Source organism: Melospiza georgiana, chromosome 3 (assembly GCF_028018845.1).
Source record: "Melospiza georgiana isolate bMelGeo1 chromosome 3, bMelGeo1.pri, whole genome shotgun sequence".
Taxonomy (NCBI): domain Eukaryota; kingdom Metazoa; phylum Chordata; class Aves; order Passeriformes; family Passerellidae; genus Melospiza; species Melospiza georgiana.
In genome coordinates this window covers 108354159-108375444 of record NC_080432.1, presented here as the reverse complement: position 1 = coordinate 108375444, position 21286 = coordinate 108354159, and the positions used below count along the sequence as shown (strand labels likewise).

The 21286-nt window shown below is 35.1% G+C and overlaps 1 protein-coding gene across 21 annotated transcripts in view; it reads left to right on the top strand.

The window, feature by feature from the left end:
* Positions 1–21286, top strand: part of RIMS1 (regulating synaptic membrane exocytosis 1) — a 305622-nt gene that overhangs the window by 171905 nt on the left and 112431 nt on the right. For all 21 annotated transcript variants that reach the window (XM_058020424.1, XM_058020435.1, XM_058020427.1 and 18 more), the window contains 9 exons: positions 6737–6804; positions 7557–7667; positions 9626–9725; positions 11146–11269; positions 17206–17252; positions 18323–18435; positions 19441–19571; positions 19893–20064; positions 20194–20350. In XM_058020424.1, coding sequence (XP_057876407.1) covers positions 6737–6804; positions 7557–7667; positions 9626–9725; positions 11146–11269; positions 17206–17252; positions 18323–18435; positions 19441–19571; positions 19893–20064; positions 20194–20350 — 1023 coding nt within the window. The remainder of the gene's footprint in view (positions 1–6736; positions 6805–7556; positions 7668–9625; positions 9726–11145; positions 11270–17205; positions 17253–18322; positions 18436–19440; positions 19572–19892; positions 20065–20193; positions 20351–21286) is intronic.

Here is a 21286-nt window from a genome sequence, read left to right as displayed (position 1 = left end):
TATTAATAGAAGTTCATGCATCTTTCTTCATGTTTTATATCTCCAAGTCTGTCACACGTTGTCATGGCCCTACAGAATATGCTTTTAAGGACCATCCCTCTGTGAATCATACACATTCTTGGACTCACGTGCTTTCAATAAGATGCACATATACTCAGAATAGCAGTTTAGATGGTCTCTGAGATAAAAATAAGAATCTAGTGGGAAGGGGTTGATGAACTTTTGAAGACTTTGGGAGTTTGAGTGAAGTTACTAAATGTTGGCTCAGGGAATTCATGAGAAGTTTCCCTAGACATTCATGAAACAGAGCAGCTTCCTCATGTCCCTTGTGTCCATGTTAAAAATTTTGGAAACATTCAAAACTCCTCCAGTAGTTTGTTTTCTACTAGATAGGTTGTGATTTTTGGTTTTCAGCTTCTATTGGCAAGATTAGTAACCCTTGCTTTCAGTAATTTATAAAGCTGAAATAACTCAGGTAGGAAGTCCATTTTGTGAAACACAGAAATGGGCCCAGTTGTGTTTGTGTTGGAAGGTCTTTTGCAAATCTGTCTTTTGAGCAACCTTCATTCATCAATGAACAAGTGCAGTACTTCATTGTAAAAAAGTACATGTCTAACCTGTACACCCAGTTAAAAGCAAATCACAATTTATGACATAAAAATTCTTTGTTAAATAAATATCTGGATAAGAAACTAATTTTAAACAGATCACAGAAAATTCTCCTTTATGCGTAGACAAAAAAGAATACATTGAAAAACTTTTTCATAATCAGCAATGGGCAAATCATTTGTTTGCAAAATAAAAAATTATGAATTTGCAAACTCTTGTAAAGGATTAACTATACCATGGTAACTAGGGGAGAAGTCGAATGGATTTTCCTTTTCACTAGATTTTAGTTTAATTCAAGTGCCCTTAACCATCTATATAATTTTTCATAAGTTCACTACTTCCTTGCCTAATTATTTCTGTATTTCTTGTTTGAAAATATGAATCAGCATCACTTTTTTCACAATGTACTATCACTTTAAAAAAGATTTCTAAACTAAGGGGTTCGTTTCAAAATAAAAAAGTGTTTATTTTGTATGAGAAAGAGTATGAAATTTCCTTATCTTCTAAGTGCAGAAGTAAGGAATAACCATTTATTTTCACTTTGTATTGAATAAGCCCAGGTTGTCAGTTATCTAAATCTGAAAGCCTAGAGCTTGACAAAGCTGTGTAGACCCTTTTCCAATGTTTTTTTTTTTTTTATTTATTATTTCTCTGAAATTTAATTAAGGTACAGAAAAGTAATTTTATATCTCATCATTAAATGAAAATACCTGAATAAATACTGAATTGAGGTAGCAATTCAAGAGGCTAGTTCTAGTTTTGAGAGCTATGTGCCACATTTGAATCTGGAAAAGGAGTATTGTATATAAAAATTGTCACTTCTAAAGTGTACTAGTCTTTATTTTAACTTTGGAATCTTACAACATGTTAACATTCAGTGCTTAGGACATTTGCCAGCAGGGAGCTAAAGTCCAGTGTGATTATATATTGCAAAAGAAATAAAAAGAAAAAAAGAAAAGAAAATCCTAAATTTCACAGCCTTGTGGTGCATTCTTCCCACAAAGTGCATGAGCCAACCTGTCCTTGAACTGTGTAGATGGTAAAACACAGATTTTGTCCTGAAAGGATTTAAATTCTTAACTGTAGACATCTGAAGTGGGTTGCTTTGAGACTAAGAGATAATGAGCATTTTTGTGAAGCTTTCTGTATTTCTATGTAAATAGGCAGTAGGTAGCTTTTGAATTCTCTGCTTGCCACATTAGTGTGGGGGCTGTTTGCCAAGGCAAGGTACTCACATATTCTCTTTATGGGGTTAGTTAGCAGCTTGAACTAGAATGATTTTAGCATATATTGTTACACAATGAATTATTTTTCTGATTAAACAATACCATGTTTTTTCCTGGGTGTGGAGGTATTTTCCTGCTTAGCAATAGGATGTACCACATCTGTAACAGCAGCTCACCAGAGGGAATGTCCAAGCAGCCTGGGATCAGGTTAGGAAAGCTAAAGCCCTGATAGAATTAAGTCTGTGTGGGGACATCAATGGCAACAAGGAAAGTGGCTGTAGTGTATTAGCAATAAAAGGAAGATTAGAGAATATGTGGGCTCTCTCCAGAAGGAAAGAGAAGGCCTGACTGGAATATGGAGAAGGCTGAGGTACTGAATTACTTTTTCCCTCAGTCTTTATTGAGAAGTGCTCCAGCAACACTGCCCAGGCTGCCACAGACAGAGGCAGGAACTGGGAGATTGAGAAAGTGCCCACTGCAGCAGATCAGGTTTGAGACTGTCTGAGGGACATGCAGGTGGAAAAGTCCATGGGGCCTGATGAGATGCATCTGCCACTCCTGAAGGAACTGGTAGATGAAATGGTTAAGACATTATCCATCATATTTGAAGTTGTGCCAGTCTGGTGAGGTTCCCACTGCCTGGAAAAGTGGAAACATAACCCTCATTTTAAAAAGAGAAAAAACCCAACATCTGTAGGGATGTTCCCACTTTTGGGAACTACAGGTCGACCTGACCTTTGTGCCCAGCAAGATCACAGAGTAGATCATCCTGGAAACTGTGCTAAGGAAACTGGAAAATAAGGAGGTGATTGGTGGCAGCCGACAGGGCTTCACTAAAGGTAAATAGTGTGTGACCAATTTAGTTGCCTTCTACAATGAGGTTACAGCATAAAGGAAGAGTGACATCAACTACCTGGACTTGTGCAAGGAATTTGACAGTCTCATATATGGCATCCTTGCCTCTAAACTGGAGAGAGGTGGATTAGGTCAATGGACCCCAAGTACAGACTGGGTGGAGAATGGATTGAAAGCAGCCCTGAGGAAAAGGAATTGGAGCTGTTCGTGAATGAAAAGCTCAGTGTGAGCTGGCAGCTTGTAGCATGGAAAGCCAGATACATCCTGGACTGCCTCAAAAGCATCATGGCCAGCAGGTTGAGGGAGGTGATTCTGTCCCTCTGCTCCACTGTGGTGAGATATCAATGGAATGCTGCAGCCAGGTATGAGCTCCCGGCGTATGCAGGACATGGACCTGCTGGAGTGAGTCCAGAGAAGGCTGTGAAGATTGTCAGAGGATGGAGGCATGTCTCCTGTGAAGACAGGCTGATAGAGTTGGGGTTGTTCATCCTGAAGAAGAGGAGGCTCTGGCAAGACCTTCTAGTAGCTCTTTACTACCTAAAGGAGGACTACAACAAACTGCAGAAGGACTTTTTTTGACCGACCCTTATCATTAGATTCTGCTTTTTGTCTTAAGTAACTCCTGCAAATCCTGCACATAGGGATTTGAATAAATTGCTGAATTACATTCTTTGCTGATTATAAGTAGTCTCTGAATATGGTCTGGATGGATTTGGGAAAGCATGTTGAGGTATTTTATTCCAGGTATTCAAGACTCTTTGGAAATCAGCATGACTGTTCATACACAATAGCAGACCATCTCATATTTTGTGCTTGTTTTGGCTTTGTGAGAGGGACAAGGCTGTTTTTTCCAGAACTTCTCAGCTTTTCAGGATCTCACTTGAAATCACAGTACCCCAGCATTAGCTTTTGGTATGGAGAGTGCTGCTGAAGACAAAGTATTTTCGAGAAAATGGATTTTTGGTGGTATGAGTTAGCTTTCCCTTTATTTTGAAAGCATACATATTGCAGATGTAAAAACAATGAGAATTTGTTAAGAGTTTTACTCCCCATCTTGAATTTTGATGGAAGGCTGCAAAAGACTTGTGGAAAAAGCTCAACATATTTGTGTCTTGTAAATTATTATTGCATCCATGTGCATCCAAGAGTAAAGTAATTGAGCGGCAGCGTGTTAATGGGAAAAGCATTTCCTTGCTCTTAAGATAGAAATTTTGAATTATTCCCTTAGGAAATAAGGGTTTACAAATATTTACAAATACCCTGCTTTACTCAGTTGGTCTTAAGGAAATCAAACATTGAAACTACAAATGCATTTTTAGTAATACGTTTTAGAAATACATCAGTAATGTACAAAAATAATGATATAGTATATGTGTGTTTTCATGGGGACTTATTATTTTGAAGTTGTTCATGTTTTTAAAGAATTGTTTTAAAAGTATTTAAAAGCAGTTTAAGCCTATAAAGCTATTATTTGCTCCTTATAAAATTAGTTTTTTCCTCTCTCCAATGTCTTAAGTTTTTCTTGTTTTACTAGTAATTTTTAATGACTTTTACCAATGGAGAGTGTTCTCTGTGTGTAGGGATTTTTATTTTCAGTTTTGGTGGGGTTTTTTTGGAGAAAACCTGAAATTTTGAAGGTATGCTCTTAGTTAGTTTTTGCGTGTTATTTACCTATTCCTGGATCTCTATAATGCTGCTGCAGTGAAGGTATTTTGTGCAATTCAACAAAGAGTGAGTTCTGGAGTATGGCAGTGCAAGAATGGCATAAATAGGCATTAGGCAAAGAAGCAGCAATGACATAGGATGACCAAGGAGAAATTATTTTCAAAGATATAACAGAGTACTGAACTGTAGCTGTCTTTAGTATCAGTGTTGCTGGCATAAAATACTTTTAATGCCCATTTGGGGACTTTTTTCATTTGTGTCTTAACTTTTATGTTCTATTTGATGAGTGTTTATGAATAGATTAACTGACATTTTCCATTGTATAATCTTTTTTATAGTTGTAAATTGCCCCAGATGTGTGCCAGTGGTCTGTATCATACTGAATTTTAATGGAAATCTTAAAATTGAGTGATTCTTGCAGCTTTTAAAGTATTCACCAAATGGTAGACTTACTACTTTCAGTGGCATTCAGTCAAGATATTTGATTTGATAGCTACCTTTATAGCTTCTGAGCACATCTTTCACGTTCCAGCTGAGTGGAGCTGCATTTGCAGTGCAGATCCTGCTCTCAGCTTTGGAGAGCAGAGGGTGAGAGAATTGGTGCTGTGGCCAGCTCCTGCAGACAGAAGTGGGGAAAGGGACAGACACCTAGAGGTTTAGATGTGGGAAGGAGGGTGCAGGAATGTAACAGCATCAAAGATTTGAGGTTAAAGAGGGATTAAGATACAGAACCTTAAGAAAGGACTCTAAAGCCAGAAGCAGAAGCCGATGGATAGCAGAAAAAATGTGCAGGGAAGAAAAGGCAGCAAAGGGTAGGTAGATGGTGAGAACATGAAAATCAGCAGGTTAGACAAGGCAGAAGATGTATGAGAGGATCTTGCTAGAGCAGGGACTTGGAGAAGGATGCTAGGTGCATGAATTAAGTGGTCATGGATCTGCAGTAACCAGATCAGCAAGGAAACTAAGAGCAAGAAGCTGAATCTAGGAAGGAGGAGAGGAAAATAAAGCAGGGAACAATGAGGGTGAGAAGAAATGTGTTTGAGGACTTGGATACATTGATCTGCATCTTGGAGCTGACATTTATTCCCTCCTGAACATTTCTCTATTGCCAAGCAAATAACTCTAAAACAAGAAGAAAAAGTGTGTTGTGTTTGGCATGTGGCAGGTCAGCCCACACAGGAGACTGTTGATTTTTGGTGTCACTGTTGAGTTTGTTACTGAAACTTGGGGAGCTCTGTACCATAGTTTTGAGCTTACTGACAGCACTGCAGGTGTCAGTGTAGTTTGTAGGTTTGTTGTTCTTGTAATTTTGAACTTTATAAAGGCACAAAGAAGAATCCTAAAAATAAAACTGAAAGATCTTTAATGTGATTTAATGTGTTTTCCAAACCTGCAGAACTGCAGAGCTAATGAAACCACAAACTGCCTCGTGCAGTTATGCATATGATAGTAATATGCTGTTTAAAAATAAACCTGGGCATATGATCATGCAGATGATAAGCTATTAAAGCTAGTATGAGTTATAGAGAGTGTTGCAACTTGTATTTCATAATTGGCATCTAAGTATTTGTAGAGAAAGAATAAAAAAAAAAACTGCATGTAAAGGTATCTTCTCCCTTGCATGCTTTGTCTGGGCTTTTATTAGATCACTACTCTTACTAGAACACAGGCATCTAACTATAGTGTTACAGAGATCTGTTTTATAAAGTAAGATATTGAAGATACATTGCCAAAAGTTCCCTCCTTGTCCTCATAGGCTGATGGCTTCCAGACCAGTGTGATTCATGGTCTTTTTCTTGAGTTACATAGCATATGAGTTTGTCCCAAGTGAAGGAGAAGACTGCAGCCTCGTACCTGCTGTATTTGTGTGGCTGCTCCCTCTGGCACTCTATTTCCTGCTCCTGTGCCTCTCCCCCTGTACAGCACCTGTTGTCACAACATTGACCTCTGCAGATTCTAGAGCGTGGTTGGCTGTTCTGTCCTTAGCTATAGCTGAGAGCCCATTGTGTGGAGTATTCCCTCTCGTGTCATCATTAGCTGTAGTCCTGTGTGTTTATTATGGAGATGGTGGGGAGGAGGAGGGCTGTGAATGTGATGCTTTGGGGTCCATTCTTGGACTGAGCAAAGGTAAAAATAGACAGCGTGCACAACCAATTCTAAAGTGCAATTCATGAAAAAGCAAAGGTCCAAATAAATGCATTATTTTATATTAATACACTATATTGTTTTCAAATTGATGTATTGATTTGAATAATAATAAAAGTTTTGTATTTGCTTCATCAAACAATTGCACTTTAAAATTCATGCATGCAGAAGTAATCATTCATACATCTTTCTCTGTTTGAGAGATTACACATTTCTTTCTATTCATATTCTTCCAGGTGACTTGGATTATTACTGGCTGGATCCTGCCACGTGGCACAGCAGGGAGACGTCCCCTATTAGTTCGGTAAGAAATAGAAAAATAGGGATTCATAAAGAATAAGTTAAAATGCTTGCTAATTATTTCAGTTCAGCATAGATATTTGACTGTAAAAAATATTCTACACAAATAATGTGAAAATTTGTTTTATACTACCAAGGAAATGGAAATCAGGAAGAAAGTTTTATTGAAATGCATATTTGTAAAATTGCCTGAATTTTAACCTGACTTTAATCCCTTTAATAGACATGGCACTTAATTTTACTATGGACCCCAAAAAAATCAGTTGTGAATGTGATGCTGCTCTGGGAAGGATTAGTGATTTTTTTAAAGACTTGGAGTTGGAAAGCATAATTTTGATTTTATTACGTAATGAACCCTCATTAGGTAGACCTGCATAGCATGTGTTATTCTAAAGAACAGAATTTATGCATGCGCTTTTCAGAGCCATGTAATTGAAAAAGAAATATTTAATTTTATTATCGAAGATGTGTTTAAAATGTTTAATTGTATTGAAGTTTGAACTGAATTATAGCTCTATCTGTAGACTTAATGCAGACATTTTCTTACAAGAGGCATAAATGTTTAATGTAGCCAGAGTCCAACAGATATACTCATAGAAAACTCAGGTGTATTATGTAACACACCTGAAGGATGTTTGTGTCTACTGTGACATGATGATGCAGTAATTTTATTGGTTTTTACATGTGCATCTGAATACTGGAGGATGTTCACACTTTTAAAATTCCAATTCAATTTAATTGCTTGTTTTTTAACAGCATCCCGTAACGTGGCAGCCTTCCAAAGAGGGAGATCGCTTAATTGGGCGTGTTATTCTTAACAAGAGAACAACCATGCCTAAAGAATCAGGTGCATTACTGGGGCTAAAAGTAAGTATGACATGATTTATGTGCTAAATGAAAAGAAGTTCCACTGACTTTGGACATACACGTGCAACTTGTTAAATCAGAGGACTCTCAAATCATACGGTCCTTTGACAAAAAATGTATTCCTCTTTTCCTAAATTTTGAAAGTTATACAGATAAATTATGAATATAAATAAATTTACTTCTTCTATACAGTCTTCAGTTGTCCATGACAAAGGGGCTGAACCATTTTGATTGAAAAGGGTATATTTATTCAGCTTCCTGTCTGTAAAATAAATAACTACACATGACCATGCATTAATGGAGTCCTGCATTTTCTAGCTCTGCTCTTTTCAATTTAGTCAAGTAATTAATTTTATAATCAACATACATAAATGTAATCTGGATGCAAATGCGTACAAGGTCAGTGTTTAAAAGTCACACAACCATTTGAAAACAGAAATTTTGTAGAAAGAATCCAAATATTTACACAAAAATCCTCTTAAATCATAGTAGATGTTATATTAAATTTAATTCCAGTTAATCTAGCACCCCAAAATTGAGATATTGGCAACACTGTCCAGTTGATTTAAATCCCTAATTTACATTTTTAGCAGTCCTTTAGGTTCATGTGCCTAAATTGCCAGAAGACTTAAAAAAGAGGATTTTTTCTGAAGCTAGTAGCAGTTCAAGCATTTTTCTCTCTCTGTATATTTTTAAATCTATGAAGTAACAATGACGACTGATAGGATTTAATTTGGGTGTCTTTCCCTCTCCACTGAGAACAACAGAAAGAATGCAAGATCTGAAATATTCCCACCTTGAAGTGTGATAGTCTGGCATGGTAATACAAAAGATGAAAACAGCTTTACTAAATGTTTAGTAGTCTATAGCACAAAGCTCATATTTGCTGCCAGCAAACAATTCTGTTTGACTATGTGAGAAAAAAGGTTGGGCCAAGTAGGAAACGCAGATTGTAGAGTTGTAGATTGTAGAGTTTCTCTTTGGTTTTTCTGAGTTTCAGTTGTATACATAATATGAACTAAGGCCCTCACTGATAAATTTCACACACTATCATGTGACAATATTGTTGGCAGATGGGCTTCTGGATACTTTTTTGGTATTAAAGCTCCTGCTAGTTATTGTGATTGCAACATGGGGAACTAATACCTAATAAACCAACATTTTGCTGTGTCATTTTATTATAAAACTCCTCTGGGATATTCCTGATGAAAAAAATACAACCAAACCCCTTAGCTGACAGGAGAAAGGTAGTTAAAAAGATAACTTGTCTTGCAAATCAGCAACACTACATTTTCTTTGTATTTTATTTAAAATCTGTTCTCTTCAGGGCACTTGGTTTTCTTCTGATGTTCATGATCTCTGTATCCTGTAGTCATCTTCAAAAGCAGATCTTTTCAGTTTCAGTTTCTCTTCTGTTCTATAAAAGCCAGAAGCTGCCAGTTTGTCCTGTCATGTTCTTGGATGAGAGCACCTATGTTTTAGCATCATCAACATTCTTGTGAACTAGTTGCCTATATTTAATAGTAGTGTATTTGCTAAGTTTTCACTTGATGTACCAATTTTGGGATTTCGTACACTTGAAATGATGTGCACTTGCAATTTAAATTTGAGTACATGATGGACAATTATTTGTAAAATGTGCATTTGCCTGGTTATTTATTAAGAAGTGTTTTTTCTGCAACAAATGTAGGTACTTAGCAAACTGCATAAGAGTGATTAGTCAAATACAGTAAAAGGAATAGAAATTTTATTGATCCTGGGTGAGCTGTACATCTTTTTGTCTTTAAGCCTCTCTAAAACCCAAATTGACAATAGGTTTGCCGATGAACATTTCAGGTGAAATTTAAAAAAATAGTGTGAAAACTGATTCATCTAAATATTTGTGCTTTATGTGACAATGGTGGCTTGGGGACTCAATGGTTGGTGGCTTGGGGACTCACAAATTTGTGATTAACTAGGTTGTTGGAGGAAAAATGACAGAATTAGGACGACTCGGTGCCTTCATTACCAAAGTGAAGAAAGGTAGCTTGGCTGATGTGGTGGGGCATCTCAGAGCAGGTAAATCAATCAGTTGCATATATAAACTATACTGTCTTTTAGTAATGGCCTATTGCATGCAACCTTTAATTTATACAAATATTTGTCATATGTTTTGGTAATTTTTTTAAAATACAGAGCAATACTGTAACATTATTATGAAATGCCTTGGTTAGAAATGGCTGCCTACATTTATAATTTGTTATGAATACCAATTGCTTGGATGCATGAGCAAAAAAAAAAAAAGACACTCCTGAGGAATGCTGGTAAGAGGACTGAGTGACACTGGTAAATTTTTGTTTGCTTGCTCAGGAGCTGCTTATTACACTCCACAGAAGCAATGCAAACATTTTTGTGTTTAACTGGTTGTGGCAAACAAAATTCAGATCACTGAAGGATGACACACTGCATACACAGTGGATTTTATTGGTGTTATTTGCAGTGTTAAGTGTTAAAAATGAAAATGGAAAAGAAGCCAAAAAACTGGTCCTAAAATATTTCATTTCTATTAGATATATCTATTGCACTTACAGAAAAATGGCTGTGCTAATGGCACTTTTCAAGCTTCTAAATGAAGTGAGAAATATGTGCAGCATTTGGTTTTCATGGTCACTTCTTAATGGTTTGTATTTTTACTATAGCTCTAAGCAATACTTTCCAAATATTGTCATAGCAAACCAAAGTACCTATATGGTGTCTTAAGAACCCAGAAGCTCCAATGCCAGTGTGTATGGCTTCAGGATAATTGTGTGAAGCAAAGAATAATAAAGAACTAGAAAGGATGATGAATCTCTAACAATATTCTACTTTTTTGGCATTTTTAATTTTTTTTTCTTACCAAATCAGCAGTTGTTTATAGATTTTAAATGCAGATTATAATTGTAGGAAATAAATTTGTCTCCACTAATCTTAAACCATTTGGGCTGAAATCCTAATTTTCTATTTCTGGTCTAGGTCTTTTGGGGTTTTTTTTAATGGAAACTATTTTTAATTTCTAAAACTACCTTTAGATGCAAAATTATTTCCCAGAAAAAAATATTGTTTTGCACGTTTCCAGTGAGTGAAAGTCTGTTCATCCTATTGCATGGGACCAGAGCACACAAAAAGGGCATGGATGAGTGCTTGCAGTTAGAAAACCCACTTTTTTTCCTTATAAAAAACATCCAGAATTTGGATAGTTGATAAAACTTTGAGTAATTGTACAAAGTTCATAAATTTTAATAATTGCAAATTTGAAGTCTTGCATGAGGAACAGAACATCCTTGTCCAAGAGTAAGCATTGGAAGCCAACCAGCTAAAAAGCACCTTGGCAGGAAAAATGTCTGAAGGTTTCAGTTCAGCTCTTTCATGATTTTAAATTATTTTTATATTACTTGAAAATATAGATTTCATTCTTTGTAAAAGAACATGAAAGTGAGATACACTTCTCTTTAAATTCAAGGGGATGAAGTTCTAGAATGGAATGGTAAACCCTTGCCTGGAGCTACAAATGAAGAAGTTTACAACATTATTTTAGAATCAAAATCAGAACCTCAAGTTGAAATCATTGTTTCAAGGCCTATTGGGTAAGGCTAAAGACTTACTTCTTTAGCATAGTTATTAGTTCTGTTAATAGGAATCTTAAAGGGATTATTTGTGAGTTAATTATTTTCATCGCTTAGTAATGGAATACAATTCTCCTTCTGTTATTGACATTCTGTATAGTCTGTTTTCTTCACTACCATTTACAGTCTTGTGCCTTTGCAGTGACATATAAACCTAAATATTGTCTTCTGTGTGGTCAAAGTGCTATAAAGACTTTTGCCAAGTGGCAAAGGAAAATTGGTGGATTAGGTACACCTGTGCGTGCCAAACTTTTGGTTTTCAGGCTTTCAGCCTACTGGATCAGAATAATTCAAAAAGGTCTTCATGAGTGGAGGGAAGCATTGCAGGATTCTACTAAGCCAATACTAGTAGGATTTTAAACAGACCTTCTTTAAAAAGCTAAAAAAGTAAACAGAAAACTCCTAATTGAAAATACTGTATTTACCCTTGAACCTTTGTTGTTGAAGTCAAACATGGAAGCAAAAGATTCAATCAAAAATTAGCATAAAGGTGTTATGTTTATAATTTCTATTTTTTTATTATGAACCCAGGTTTGGAGTTTTGTGACAACAATTCTTCTATTCTCTGTTTCCCAAATACGCCTTAGAAGGAAAATAATATCTGTTCAAATTGATAAAACTGGGGGGATTGGCCCTGCATTAGTGGTAGTGGTTTTAGTGATATCAGGAATGTTTTGAGCTAGGTCTTACAAAATTGAATATGAATAATTTATTGTAAATTCACATTTACCTGCAAGATAGAGTCACATGATTTACAATAAGAAGTGATTGGTTTTGCTGTTTTCATCTTAATTATAATTCTTGCTTGTCTCAAATGTGATGCTTTTTTAGTTTTAGAAACAAAAAACTATTCATTTTCTTTCTTACTAAAATATCCTTTTATGTTTTGATTATTGATTCTGTCTGTGCCATGTGAGTTTAGCTATATTTTGCAAATAAATTTTGTCTTCTTCATGGAAATCTCTATTAAAAGTACTTAAAAAATTGACATTAATAGGTAATTCCACCTATTAGTTTGACCTTCTAATGGGAAATGAAAATCTGATGCAATAGTAGTGGCTGTTAAATGCTATAATTACCATCCAGCTGAAGACTCTGGGGAAGTAGAAGCTTTATTTTACATTTTTTGACATAAATCAGGAGATATTCTTGAAAGAAAGCTGCAAATTCATTTGTACAGCTTTGCTATTAAAAATAAAAGTCCTTAAGTAGATTTTTAGGAAGTCTAGTTTTTATATTTAAATCAGCAAAAAAAGAAATATGTTGATACTGGTCATGACTTGAATTCCACCTCTCAATTGAAGAAAACATGGAAATGGATTTGTACAACTGTAGAACTGATGTAAAAGGAAAGAGCTAGATTGGCATTTTGAACAATGAACTTTAAACATATTTATTTCTGTCAATGTTGCAGATGTGTGCTCTTAAACTTCTAAGATAATTTTGGTAATAAACCAAATATATTCTTTTACTTTAAAATTTGATAAATCTATTAGTTTAGAGAAATTAAGTACAAGGTGACTGCATTCCAGTGCCACATTCCTAAAGAAAAAGTGAAAAAATATCCTTTTTTTGAAGTTTGTTCAAAATCAAAGAATGTTCCTGAATCTGAACAGTGGATTTTGTGTTAGAATAGTGCACCCAGAAATAGTACCAATAAAATGTAAAGTTTTTCTTTGGATGACCCATACATATTTTTTCCATATGTAGTCAGAAATAGATCACATTAGATTTTGCTTTTGTTTTGAGATAAACGGAGTCTTGGCATGGAGGTTTTGCATAATAGAACAACATTTTTCATGTAGAGTTATGTCTCTGTAGATTTTTAATGTTTTTTTTACTTTTGCTTGAGGGTCAGGTTGTTTTTTGGGGTCTTTATGAGAACAAATAAATATCCCTATAGCACAGAATTTTAAAATTTAATGACAGATCCTTTCTATCCTGCAGTAATGAGTCAAAATCCAGTTGTTTTATGTCAGATTGAGATTTACCTGTCTGTCATCTGAAAATAACCAAAAATTTCAGACATTGTAGAACAGAGAAAATCCTATAGTAGTTATTAAAAGAAAGAGCAAGTTGCACAGGATTTTCTTTTTTCCCTTTTTTTCTTTTTTCTTGATAATTTTGATCTATGTAAATTGTCTGGCATAATGGAAAATGATTTGCTTGATTAACAGATTGCTTTGATTTTGTCCCTAGCTCCGCTTTGTCTTGTTTTCCAAACTGTGTGATGGTTTCAAATTCATGACAGGGATTTTTATTTCATCCCTTCCAACACATCTAGTATGCCAAAGTTTGGTGGGTACTTTTAGGTGCTGACTAAGCAAAATTGAAGTTGCTTGATACAGCATTAAGTGATAATCCATTACAGCAAAAAATTCCTGTGAGGGAGTAAGTTCCCGAAAGGCCTGAAAATGGTATTTCATCTACATAATTTAAGTGTTTTCATCTCTCAGTATTAATAATGCAAATAATGTACCAGCACTTTTAATGGTCTTGATTTAAAAATGCCTAGCATATTAGGTCTAAAAAGCCCAAATAGGACACAGTTTGCCTTAAGTGAATAATGGAAGGACTGTAAGTCCACAAATTAGACTGCCCACAAATTAGACTGCCAGTTACAAAACTGCGGTCTAAACAATTTGTTCAGTCTTGTAAATTTGGATTTCTCTGTCTGCCAGCAAATGTAATTTTAAGTAATGGATAATTGTAGGATGTTTATTAGAGAAAAATGTGAAGCACATAACACTATTAGCAGCTAAAGGCATAACAACAATAAACAGTATAACCGCAATTGTACCGTGGAAACTCCATAGAAACTAATTGACACTAATTCTAATGGCTGCAACACAAGGTAGATAAGAAACCTATAAAAAGTAGAATTAATGGGTTGACTATCTCAATATGAGGGGAAGAATTACCTATGAATATGTATGCAATGTGAGAGGTGGTTAACATAGGAGAGCACAGAAAATCCTCTGGCAGTATACTTTTCGGAGAAGAAGCGTGGCATGGTAACTAAACTCGCCGTCTCTTGTGTGCTCTATGGGATAGTGCAGGTAAAACAAATGTTTTTTCATTTGTCTCTGTTTTCTTTGTCAGATGCTAGCTATCTTTGCTTACATTTCCACAGATAATGCTGCCAAGCTGTTGTTTCTGTGCTATGATTCAGTTCCTCTGTGCAGGGTTGGTTACTGTGGTCTAGGTCCTGGCAAGGAGGTTGAGGCTCCATCACGCTCCAGGCAGTGCTGAACTCCAGAGCTGCTCAATTAGTGCAAACTGCAGATTGATCTACAGGTTCTGATGGCAGGGAATGGTTTTGAGAATAGCAGGATGAGCACTGGGGAGAGGTACTCAGAAACTCTTTAGAAGCTCTCTGGGGTGTAGAATATGGTACATCTGTTCCTAAAACAGCCTAAAAAGTGTGGGTTACAACCATGCTTGAACTTGGTTCTTCTTCAGTGAGCAACCTCTTGACTATATCCTTCAGAGAAATTATAGCTGTTCCTGTGCAAAATAGTGATTCTCACAAACCATATATCTGCACAGAGTAGTTTCAACCTAAGGTACAGTTTTGTTTAATTTACATAGTCATTGAGGCATGAAAGAATCAGACGTCTGATAATAATATGTAATATCATGGAAGACCACACAAGGTAGGGATAGAAAGACAAAGTTTGAAGTTGGCACCTCTTTACTAGGGGTAAAGAGCTGTCTGCTACTTTTCTCAAGTTTGTATTGCTCCCAAAGTGGAGTAAAATTTTGTTACTGTATTAGATAAGCTACTGTGCAACTTTTCACTTTGTTTTTTCTTTGACTGGTCTAGTTTTGAATATTTTAAGTAATGAGCTACTATTTCTTCTAACGAGCTTTTTTGTAAATCATTTATCAGAATATTTTCTGCAGTGCAAAATTAAAACCAGGCTAGATAAGACTAGTTTTCTTACATGAAAAGTTTTAGATTATACTTTCCTTTTAGAATATTCCTTCTCTAATTAAAATGCCAACATTTAATCCTCTTTTAAACTGTGTTGATCTATTTCTCATGTTGATTTATTATTAAATTTTTCTGTATTGGTTGTAATAGTGTGACAGTGCCTTAGCAGAAATATGAATCAGTTATTAAGTTGTTATTAATGTGTAACTAAAATTTGAAGTTTATTTTTAGCCTTTTTTTTCTACTGTATTGTTGACAATACAAGAAAAAAAATCCCAACAGAATTAGTTTTAGTGTCTTTAATCACACCAGGACTATAGAACTTGACACTGTGGCTGGCCCTTTCCATGTTGAAGCAGTCCTTGCACATGTGAACCTTTGTTTAGACATCCTAAAAGTGATGTTATTGCAAACAGTGCTATACTGCAGATGAGAGTGTTCATATTCTAGCACAAGAAAATATTGCAAACTTAACATTGTATTGAACAGAAAAATTTGTTTGATTATGATAAGTAAATACTTTAGACTGATGAGAAATGCCCTGGAAAGTCTGACCTGAAAAAGAGAAAATGCTAAGAGGAAGAAGAGTGCACAGCAGCCCTGCTGTGCAACAGGCTGTTAATCTGTTCATATGTTTGTAGTGTAGTACTGTGCCATGTCAAGAATGACTAATTCAGCTATAACTCCATGAATTTGAGAAAACCATGTTATTGTTGACTCATGAAGTCAAGACAAGGAGAAGCACATTCTTGTTCAGTGATGTGAGGTTTAAGCTGATTTGAGACATTAACGCAGAGCTGAAGTAGTCTATTTTAAACCACAGGCACCACAAGTTTAAATTGCAGGACATGAAAAGGGACTTCAAGGCTCAGTGATTGGGCACTGTTGCTTTCTTTTTCTGATACCAGTGTCTGTTTCTTTTTCATAAGTGACTTTTATAAAGCTAGAAGTCTTAGTTTTATTGAGTTCCAAGTCAGAAAGATTTCTGTGTTTCACTGAGCAGACTGCCTGAATACCTTTAAAATTCTCAACTATAGACTTAAAATCTTGTAAATGTTCTTCAGAAATGTTATTGCAGTTCCAATTTTAGATTAGTCTGTGTGGATGAAAATACATTCAAATAATTCACTGAAGAGTTTTGTTTCCATTTCCCTGCTCTGCTGCTTTGTTCAGATATGTGCAGTACTAGATGATTTTTGCTCTTGTAATGTATTTTCAATGACAGCTGAGAATAGAAAGAGCCAGGAACTAGCATCATCCAGGTTTTGGTGGAAGAATAAATTTATTGATGAGAAAATGCTGATAGATGTGTGTGGACTTAATCAGTTTATCTTACTTATATCTGTATATGTGTTGGATATGTATATGTTGAAAAATGTCCATACTCAGTTGTAATACAGTTTCATTTTCTTTTATCCTTTGGAGAAATGCATTATTCACTTGTTTGTTCAACATTGCTAATAATCTTTGTTTTCCTTTTTTATTATTGTAAGACATTTTCATCAGTTTCATTCTCTGAACTCCTTGAGACGTTTATATAAAAATTACTAGTGAGTTAATCTTTGTCTTTTTTTGTTCCTCAAAAAAATAGTTAAACAACCGTAGCTGTACTTTCTTTTGGCAAAGGAAGTATATCTGTGTACTGTTTATTTTTCTCTTCCTAAAATTTCTTTCTTTATTGTTGCAGTTGTAAAAGTATCTTGTAATCCATACACAATGTTAACATTGTGGTGCTCATATTGTTGTATCTGCTAGTTCCTTAACCTAAACAGTGGGTTTTGTTAGTGTGATTTTCATGAATGATAGTAGAAAGTGTGTCTTCAAATATTTCCTCTTTCTTTCCTTGTAACCTGTTAGAACAGAAACAAATCCATGTTACTAGAACACTGTCCCAGCAATGTATTTGTCACAGCCAAAGGTTGTCTCTGTTGTTTCTAATTGCTCTGTGTTCACATTTTAGTGATATTCCACGGATTCCCGAGACTTCCCACCCCCCGTTAGAGTCTAGTGAGTACACACCTCGTTCTTTTCTTTAAGCAAGATCTTGTTCCCAGCAAAACTATTTCAGCTATCAAATTTTTGAAAGATGATCTGTGGAAATTGCATTGGCTCTGAGGTTTTTGCATGACAAAATTCAATGGGTTTTGGCCTTGTGTGTTAAATTTGAAGCAATATGGATTTTATTAAACATACGCAGATTTCAAATGCTAGCAGAATTATATTTTTTCATTCTGTATCTTGTGTTGTTACTACCAAAATAATAATTTACTTCCCCTAACATAAGAGAGAACAGGTATAAGGGTCTGCCAAAGGTACAAATGGTGTCAGGATTTCACCTCCTGCACCAAGCAAAGTCCAGAGTTCTTGTTTCTCTTTTTTTTTAACAAGAAAACCTTGGTTGCATGAATTTTTTGTTCATACTTCAAAAGACTGGTGTTCTTTTTAACTATTCCATTTGAATGTTTTCAGCCAGAGTATTTGAGGGCCATGGCTCCCAGTCTTTAACCATCTGAACCTTTCCTGAGCTGCAACTAGAAACCTTCCCTGGTACAGGGAAGGTGTGATCACTTGTCACAAGTTCATATAATTAGTGAGGGCTCTGTTTCACTGGGGGAGAACTGAGGATGTCCAGCAGTTGCTGAAATATCCTCCATGCCAGATTCACGTCCTTCATGTCTTCCTATTAAAATTTCAGAGGCTGCTGAGAGTATAATCCATACAACAGATGTGATGTATTCATCAAAGACTTAGGATCATAGAATCAGTGTTCTTTGTCTGGGGAGGGAGATGTGTAAATCAGTCAGAGAACAGTATTTTATTTAAAACGCTTGCTATGGTTTATCAAAGATGTTTGAGGAACACTCTTACTATATGGGTTTTTTAATAAACCAAAAAATGATAGGTTTAATCTGGGATGGGTTTTTTAATAAACCAAAAAATGATAGGTTTAATCTGGGTAAAAAACCAGTCTTTTTACTCTATTTTCTACATCAATTTTATACAATTCAAAGAAAAAGCAGTTCATAAGTTATCCAAATTTTGGATGGTAATTTCATGTGTTTCTCATGTGGTTTTAGGTTCAAGTTCTTTTGAATCTCAGAAGATGGAAAGGCCTTCTATTTCTGTTATATCTCCGACTAGCCCTGGAGCCCTACGGGATGCACCTCAGGTCCTACCAGGGCAGCTTTCTGTGAGCATATTTTGTTTTTCTTGGGTTTTTAATGGAAATCTGTGAAGTGCTGGTCCTTCAGCCCTGCACATTCCCAAGGCCTGTTGGGAGACCAAGAGAAATTTTCAGTGTTGGTAAAAATAACATTTTTCAAAAGTTTTTTGATAGTATCTGGACGCACTAACAAGACCTGACTCTAATCATAGCAGACATAAGAAATTGTTGTCTTAATACACCAAAGAGTGCAGGAATTTACATTGAGAAGAGCCCATAAAGTGCCTTGAAACTTGTCATTTTTTAGCTTCTGCACTGAAAATAGTGACTTTGCTGTACATGTCCAGTACTCTGCAGATTCAAGAATAGTATCACTGTTTTCTTTATGGGAGCATTTAAAGGCCTGTATATTTGTTAAGCATTACTCTATTCAGTAATGTATTTTAATTTTGATACATCTTGGAACTTTCTTGTAATACTAATGGAAGTCCTGCTTATCAAATATACTGTCAGTACTTAAACTTTGTTTTCCACATTTTTTGTTTTTTTATATTGATCGTATTAATTCAGGAGTATACAGCAGGCTTAAAAATTTCCTAAAATTATGATTCTCTTAAGAAATTATGTAGCTCTATATTATTGTTTCCATATACGCTTTTGAAAAGGTCACAAATCTGAGTAGATAGATTTCAGCTATACCTTGAGATTAGATGCAGGCAGAGCTTTCTCTTTAATGTAGCTTTAAAGGTGCAGAGTTAAGACCTGCTGGTTTAGGTGCACTTACAGTTCTAAGATTATGCAATGAGTACAATAATTTTATTCTGCTGTGATAAGTATAAAAGTCTTGGTATATACCATCATCTTTTCCATCTAACCGAATTAAATATTAAGGGATCTTAAATGAAATACATCTCATTTTCTCTGGGGAAAAAAAAATGCTAATTTTTACATTGTGGTTATTTTTGATGCAATCTGAAAATTTTGTTTCTTCTCCATTTTCAGTAATGTTTTCTGGTAACTTGATTCCTGTAGGTTAAACTCTGGTATGACAAAGTGGGACATCAGTTAATAGTAAATGTTCTACAGGCAACAGACTTGCCACCAAGAGTAGATGGGCGCCCCAGAAATCCCTATGTAAAAATGTATTTTCTTCCAGACAGAAGGTAATAGTATTCCAGTTCATAAAATTATGTTTTAATTTACCATGTATTGAATCAGCTTTTAATGAATGCTTATGAAGAACTCCTTTTTATAATTTTTTATAGATAGATTATTTATAACAAAAAATTACACTTGAATCATACAAGTCAGTATCAATTTAACTTTGTAGTCTTTTTTAAGAATGTGATCCACTGTGCAGAAAATACTTTCTTAATTTAGGCAATATTGCCTAAGAGAAAATGAAAAGAGTTACATCCTGATGAGTACATGGTATTTTCTGATTTATCACTATGAATAATTTACGAAAAATATTTATGTTTCAGTGATAAAAGTAAAAGAAGGACCAAAACAGTAAAGAAAAGTCTAGAGCCAAAATGGAATCAAACTTTTCTCTACTCACATGTACATCGTAGAGATTTTAGAGAACGAATGCTTGAAATCACAGTATGGGATCAGCCAAGAGTACAAGAAGAAGAGAGTGAATTTCTTGGAGAGGTGATGCATGCAATCACATTTCTTCTGAGTTCATTGCTTGGTTTTGAGTACATTTGCATAGGTATTTTGTGTGTGTGTTTCTCTGTGTGCCTTCAAAGTAAAATTGAAACCTGATGATTTTTCTGCTAGATTCTTATAGAGCTGGAGACAGCACTTTTAGATGATGAACCACATTGGTATAAGCTACAGACACATGATGAATCTTCACTACCTCTGCCTCAGCCATCACCATTCATGCCAAGAAGACATGTTCATGGTGGAGAGAGCACTAGCAAAAAATTACAAAGTAGGTCCAAATTCCATTAAGGTCTCTTAAATTTTGAATTAGAAGTGCTGGATATGGTCTAATGGTACTTAAATTCCAAATAAAATAAAAAAGATACTATTTCATAGTCTTTAAAAGTAATGAAAATGTGTGGCAGGAACACAATTTAAATTATGACATTATGACATGTCAGCCTTACAGCTGTGATGTATAACTTTCAAGTGTGTGAAACCTGCTGGAATTGATTTGGCTTTCATTAGCAAAAAAAATTGTTCAAAGTTGGTTTTTTTCCTAAACTTCTTTTTAAATAGAAAAATGAAGTTTATAATTATTGGATAATTTAAAAAAAATTAATGCATTTTATTTTTTAAAAAGAATTCCTTAAAGACTTACAAGGCTTAAAAACACTTTTCATCGTAAAGTTAGTCTCAACCTCCAATATGCTCATTAAAGTGTACTTTTGCAGAAAAGAGGAATTTTATTAATGTATTTTGGAGGTAAGGTTGTTTTCATGAGTCTGATTTCAGGTTTGTATGAGGCACATTAAAAGGAGATATTTCAAAGGAGATATTGTAGTTTCTCTGTTCATTTAAACTAAGATTTTACTTAGAAATATGAAAGATGTAGGGGATTATTTTTAAATGCATTTCCAAGCTATTTTTCTGATTTTTCTAAAACGTGGAACTCATTCACTCCAGCCAATGCATAGGAAATCGGTGTACATTCAGGAATGAACTATAAATATGTGTTACTGCTGTAATTGCTGCATAGATGCCCAAACTCAGGATGTGTATAGAGAGAGCAAAGGAAAGGTTAGTTTTTATGAGATATTTGAGCTCTTCTAAAAGCTGGCAGTGCTGTTTCCTCTTCCTCTCTCTCACCATATGTTGCCTCATCTCCTTTCCTGTTCAGCAAGCTGAATCAACATATTCACTGAAGTAGCACAAACGTGGTTTT